General features: G+C 47.9%; 1 protein-coding gene across 1 annotated transcript; it reads left to right on the top strand.

The window, feature by feature from the left end:
• Positions 1–76: 76 nt before the first annotated feature.
• Positions 77–520, top strand: ENH_00083990 (hypothetical protein; the record flags this gene model as incomplete). The annotated part of the gene is made up of 1 exon (XM_013583481.1): positions 77–520. One exon carries the CDS (start codon positions 77–79, stop codon positions 518–520), a length of 444 nt encoding a protein of 147 aa, XP_013438935.1.
• Between the last annotated feature and the right edge of the window lie 5,822 nt (positions 521–6,342).

Below are 6,342 nucleotides of genomic sequence, written 5' to 3'. Positions count from 1 at the left end.
GGTTTGCTGCTGCGTGGGGGCCCCCCGCTGCGCAGGAAGGGCCCTGGTCTCCAGCCAAGAAGAAAAGTACCTCACAATGTGGGGGTTTGGATTAAGTCTCCGAAGGCACTGGACTTCTCTTAAGAAGCGGCCCGTGCGGCTCTCCAGGTGCCGCGCGTCCACTGTGAACTGCAGCAGCAGCAGCAGCAGCAGCAGCAGCAGCAGCAGCAGCGGTGGGGCGGCGACCCAGCAGCAGCAGCAGCAGCAGCAAGCCAGCAGCTCTCTGCAAGCCCAGCGCCCGCCCTCCCAACGACCCACAGCCCGCGCCCCACCCGCAGCAGCAGCAAACCACCAGCAGCAGCAGCAGCAGCAGCAGCAGCAGCAGCAGCAGCAGCAGCAGCAATACCTGTATGATTTTAATTGCGTAGACCTCCCCGTCCAGTCTGTGTCGGGCCCTCAAAACCCTTCCAAACCCTCCCTTGCCTATTGGGGCCATATCGTAGAAGTCCCGCTGCAGTCGGGGGCCCTCTTGGTTGTCTAGGGGGCCCCCCGGGGGCCCCCCGGGGGGCCCCCCGGGGGGCCCCCCTGGGGGCCCCCCCCCCCCCGGGGACGGCCTGGGGGAGCCTCGGGCCATGCAGAGGAGATTTAAAAAGAAATTAAATTCAAAGAAATAATAATAATAATAATGGCAATAATAATAGTGATAATGGTGATAATAATGAGAATAATAATAATAAAAAGAAGAGAGCAGCAGAGCTGCGCGGGGCCTGCAGCAAGAGAGGCTGCTGCTGCAGCAGCAGCAGCAGCAGCGGAGGCCGCAGCAGCAGCGCCGCCGCCACCGGCCGCAGCAGCAGCTGCTGCTGCAGCAGCAGCAGCAGCAGCAGGGCTCCTTACTCGTCTGCTGCAGCTAGCCACAGCCCCGGCAGCCCCGGCCTCCCTGCGTCATTTTTTCGTGCTGCAGCAGCAGCAGCAAGTGGCGAGGCAGCTGCTTCTCGAAAAGAAAAGAATTAAAGAAATGATTTATTTATTTATTCCGGAATTCCGTTTTGCATGCAGACACCCGAAGCGGCTGTGGAGAGCGGCTGCGCGCGGTGTACGTACACCGCAGCGAGTGCATGCAAGTTAAAAAATAAACTCATTTAATTGCAGCTCCTTTTTGAAAACAAACCACTTAAATGCATTTATTTTCCAAAATAAATCCATTTAAATGCAATTTATTTCCAAAAATAAATCCTTTTAAATGCAATTTGTTCATTTCCAAAAACCACCACTTCGCCACTCGCTGCGGTGTACGTACACTCCAGCAGCAGCGGCCGCCGCCGCGGGTACGCCGAAGAAGAATAAAAAGAGCCCTTCTGCTGCTGCTGCTGCTGCTGCAGTCTGCTGCTGCTGCTGCAGTTGCTGCTGCTGCTGCTGCTGCTGCTGCTGCTGCTGCTGCTGCTGCTGCTGCAGCAACTCCAATGGTGTGTTTATTTGGTGGGGTTGCTCAGCGAAAAGACACAAAAGACTTTTTCTTTTTGGCCTCCGCTGCCAACTGCCTGCGAGCCCCCAGGTGTACGTACACCCCAACGAGCATCCTGCAGGGGGCGCTGCGGCGTTGCTGCGTCTCCCCCGCTGCTGCTGCTGCTGCTGCTGCTGCTGCCGCTGCTGCTGCTGCTGCTGCTGCCGCCAAGGTGCGCGCGCAGAGGGCCCTGGGGGGCCCCCGGGGGCCCCTGCTTTGCTGCACACTCTCAGCAGCAGCAGCTCCCGAGCTGCGGGCCCTCGAGGGTTTAGGGTTTAGGGTTTAGGGTTTAGGGTTTGTGTCTGGCTCCGAGAGGAACTGCAACGCGGAGAATCCGCTGCAGCAGCAGAGAAAGGCGGCGAGAGGGGAAAAGAAAGAAGGAGGCAGCAGCAGCAGCGGCAGTGGTCCCCCTTAGCAGCAGCAGCAGCAGCAGCAGCAGCAGCAGCAGCCTGCAGCTTAAAAAGATAAAACTAAAAGCAACAAACCAGAAGCAAACAGTAGACAGTGTCAAAAGAAGAAGACAATAAAAATTAATTCTTTACACGCAAAAAACAGAAATATGCTGCTGCAGGCGCTGCTGCTGCAGCACCCACCGTCACTCCTGCTGCTGCTGCTGCTGCTGCTGCTGCTGCTGCTGCTGCTGCTGCCCCCACGCTCCCCAGCCGCGCCGCCGCTTTGTGCTGCTTCTTGCTTTTCACACATTCTTTTTTTAATTTATTTTATTTTAATTTAATTTAAAAACTCCGCAAAAAACTGGCAAATGCCCCCGCGCTGCTGCTGCTGCTGCTGCTGCTGCTGCTGCAGCTCTGATGTGCAGCAGCTGCGGTGGGGCCGCGGGGGGCGGAGGCTCTTTTCTGGTCTTCTTAATTTTATTTTATTTTAATTTCTTTTTATTTCTTTTTTTAATTCTTTTTAATCCCCAAATAGTCCACTCTGGACAAATAGAAAGCAGCACGAGGCCGCCGCCCCCCTGCTGCTGCTGCTGCTGCCTCTGCTGCTGCTGCTGCTGCCTCTGCCGCTGCTGCTGCGCTGCGGAGGTACACCCGAAACCCCCAAACCCTAAACCCTAAACCCTAAACCCTCGGCCCCAAAACAGCAGCAGCGCGCTCTTGCTGCTGCTGCACTACAAACTACGGGGGCTTTCTGGGGTGTACATACACTCCGTGGCCCTAGATATACAAACTGGCCTTGGTGGGGTTGTTGTACTTCTGGGGGCCCCCAGCAGCTAATGGGGGCCCCTGGGGGCCCCCACAAGCTAATGGGGGCCCCTGGGGGCCCCCAGCAACAAGTGGGGGCCTCTGGGGGTCCCAGGGGGCCCCAGGGCTGGACTGGGTAAAAGAAGTAATCTGCAGTTGCTGCTGCTGCGTTTGCTGCTGCTGCATTCGGTGCTGTTGCTGCTGCTGCTGCTGTTGCTGCTGCTGCTGCTGCGGCAGCAGGAAGGTGCGGAAGGAGGCGGCCTGCCTCTCAGCCATCTCAGTAGCGGCAGCAGCAGCAGCAGCAGCAGCAGCAGCAGCAGCAGCAGCACACCATTATTAGGAAAAGTAAAAAGAGCTTTAAGACTGTTACAGAAATATACTTGTACTAAGCAGTTCTATAAAGTATTTGTTTTAATCTTTTTTCAAAACTGCAAAAAGTTCGTCTAAATGAAGCAATTCAAGTTTCAAATAAACTCATTTTAAAAGCAAAATAAACTCATTTGAGGACCTAAACATATTATTTTCAAAAACAAAACAAACTCTTTAAATGACTAAATAAACTCTTGAAAAAATAAATTCTTTTCTGAAGCAATCAAGTGCTTGTAGGTACTTGCATGTGGGGGAGATGCATGCATGCATTTATTTATTTGCAATTGAATTTAAACTTGTTTTATTTTCATTTATGTTTTTTTATTTTATTTCATTTATTTTTATTTTCACTTCACGCGTTTTACCCCTCATCTGAAGGCTCCCGAGGTGTACATACACTGCAAACTGCGCCGCCGCGCACGCGCATGCATTTGAACAAATAAATAAATAAATAAATCAATAAATAAATAAATAAATAAATAAATAAATAAAAGATCACTTATCGCCACTTCCAAAGAAATAAAAAACAAAAAATTAAATTCAAATAAATTGAAACCCGCAAATTTGGGTGTACGTACACCCCAAGTGCAAACGGCGAGTCAAATGAAAATCTGAATTTCCACTTTTCAGAATTATCGACTTTTTGCATTTTTCGCTTTTATTTGAAGACGCATGCATTTAAAAAGGAAATTAATTTTGAATTCTTCATTTAATTGCAAATAAGAATTAAAAAATGTTCAAATTTTCGCACTTTTCTGCAGCCCGAGGCCCCGCAGGCTTCCAGAAACTTGCGCAAAAGGGGGCTTTTATTTTCCGTTATTTTTTTTAAAAGGTCTGAAGTTATTTTGGGATTTAAATAAAATACATTTACTGAAAAGTTTGTCTCTTTTTGCATGCAAAAAAAACTCGAATTGCATTTTATTTTTGGGGCTGCATGCGCGTATGCAGGAGAAGTCCGGCACAGTGAAGACACTTGAAAGCAAATAAATAATTAATTGAAAATAAAATTTACTTAAAAAAAAATGTTTTTTATTTTATTTTTTTCATTTTTGTTTCCCCTATTGGCAAATGCTCTAGGGGGATATTTGCCTCTAAAGATGCTCTTTTTGTCGTTTTAATTATGTTTTTAGCTAAAAATAATTTTAGTTATTCAATTGAATTATTAAAATCAATTTGATCATCCATTTGAACTGTTTAAATCATTTTATCCAGCTTTTTTAATCATTAAAATCGTTTTAATTAGCCATTTGGAGTTCATTCTTTTCATAAATGCGGACAAAGGGGGCTTACAGCCATTTAATTCTTTACGATTATTCTCTCTTTAAAAGTATTTTCTTTATTTGCATTTCTGCAAACATAAAAGCCAGAAAGTGCCATTTAATGCTTAAGTTCTGAAGAAAGATAACTAATAATAATTATAAATGCATGCATGCACTTTTTGCGAATTTTCTCCTTTTTTATTCTTTTAATTTACACATTTAAATCCAGATGTTTAACATGAAGGTTTTTGCACAAGTGTGTTTTTACAAACTTTTATTTTAAATCAATTTTCGTAAGTTTTATTTTTTTTTACTTCTCTGAAAGAGTGCATGCACAGTATATTTATGAACCCACCCAGGAATAATTCCATTATTTGGATTGTTTTCTTTATATTTATTTTAGTTTATTTATTTATATTTATTTATATTTATTTATATTCATTTTCGTTTATTTGGAGTTATTTCCACCTACTCGTTTTTATACTTGCAGGTGTACAGACACCTGCACAAAAGCATGCATGCATTTATTTCTTCTACTTGAAACAGGATTTACACTTGCACTATATTAACATTTATATTAATATTTACTTTTACTTTATTTTATATTTATATTTACTTTATATTTATTTTATATTTATTTTGCATTTATATTTACAAGCGAAAACTCCGTTCGCTTCACTCCGTTTTTGTGGGGTGTCAGTTGCCCACTGGGGTGTATGTACACCTCATGCACAAACTACTAGCTGTCCTTTTCAATCCAATTCATTTAAATAAATTTAAATCTTTTTACTCTTGCGAAAACAGCCCAGGCTTTAAAGTCTAAAGAACTAGGTTCAGGGAAAAGGGGCAAAAAGGGTTTAGGGTTTAGGGTTTGGGGTTTAGGGTTTGGGGTTTAGGGTTTAGAGGAGCCAGTCTGCATAGGAAATGGCACTTTTGGGAGCTGCTTCCTCGCGGAAGTTGAAACGATAAAAGAAAAGAGGCGCATGCACGCCTGCATGCATGCATGCATGCATGCATGCATGCAGGCGCATGCATGCATGCATGTATGCATGCAAAGCCGTTTGAAAAAGCAAGAAAACTTGAAAAGGCGAACAAGCAACCAGCTGTCCATACACCCGAGCTGGCCCCTGAGGTGTACAGACACCCCGAGAGCGGCGCTGCGCCCCCCTCGAGCTCCGTTTCATTTTTAAAATCACAATTAAACTTTTCTCAGCCGCGCGAACAAACAAAAGGAGAAAACAAATAAAACAAAACCCCCAAAAGACACAAAAAGCAGCTCCAAACAAACACTCAACACACACCAAAATCCAAGTCCTCAGGGGCCCCTCTTTCTCCCCACACGCCACCTCACAAACCCCACAGTGCCCTCCTGGGGGGCCCCCCAGGGGCCCCCATTGGGGGCCCCCTTATTAGGGGGCCCCTTCATTAGAGGGCCCCCTAAATGGGGGCCCCCTACTGGGGGCCCCCCTGGGGGGCCCCATTAGGGCCACCTTTCAGGGGCCCATTTCAAGGGGGGCCCCCTCTCAGGGGCCCCTTTAAGGGGGGGCCCCCTAATTGGGGCCCCCATGAGGGGCCCCCGGGGGGCCCCCTTTGAGGGACCCCCTACTTGGGGCCCCTGGGGGTTTGCAGTTTTTCTGTTTGGTTTTGGGTTTGGGCTGGAGAAGTGTTTAGGGTTTTTGTTTTTTGTTTTGGGGCCCTTTTGGGTCACAGCTTGCGGTTAGGGTTTAGGGTTTAGGGTTTAGGGTTTAGGGTTTGGCTTGAAGTGGATTTGGGGTTGCCCGCGCTTGTGCGCGGGAGTCTCGCCTGGGTGTCGGTGTCGCTGCTGCTGCTGCTGCTGCTGGAGGCGCTGCTGCTGCTGTTGCTGCTGCTGCTGCTGTTGCTGCTGCTGCTGCTGGAGGCGCTGCTGCTGCAGCTGCTGCTGCAGGTGCTGCTGCTGCTCGGCTGGCGGCAGCGGCTCGCGCCTACAAGTGTTCACGTTGCTGCTGCTGGTACTGCGGGTGCTGGTGCTCTAGGTGCTGCTGCTGCTGCTGCTGCTGCT

This window comes from Eimeria necatrix, genomic scaffold (genome assembly GCF_000499385.1).
Source record: "Eimeria necatrix Houghton genomic scaffold, Enh_scaff951, whole genome shotgun sequence".
Classification (NCBI taxonomy): domain Eukaryota; phylum Apicomplexa; class Conoidasida; order Eucoccidiorida; family Eimeriidae; genus Eimeria; species Eimeria necatrix.
Note: the sequence above shows the minus strand (reverse complement) of the source record. Positions and strands in the feature narration are given on the sequence as shown.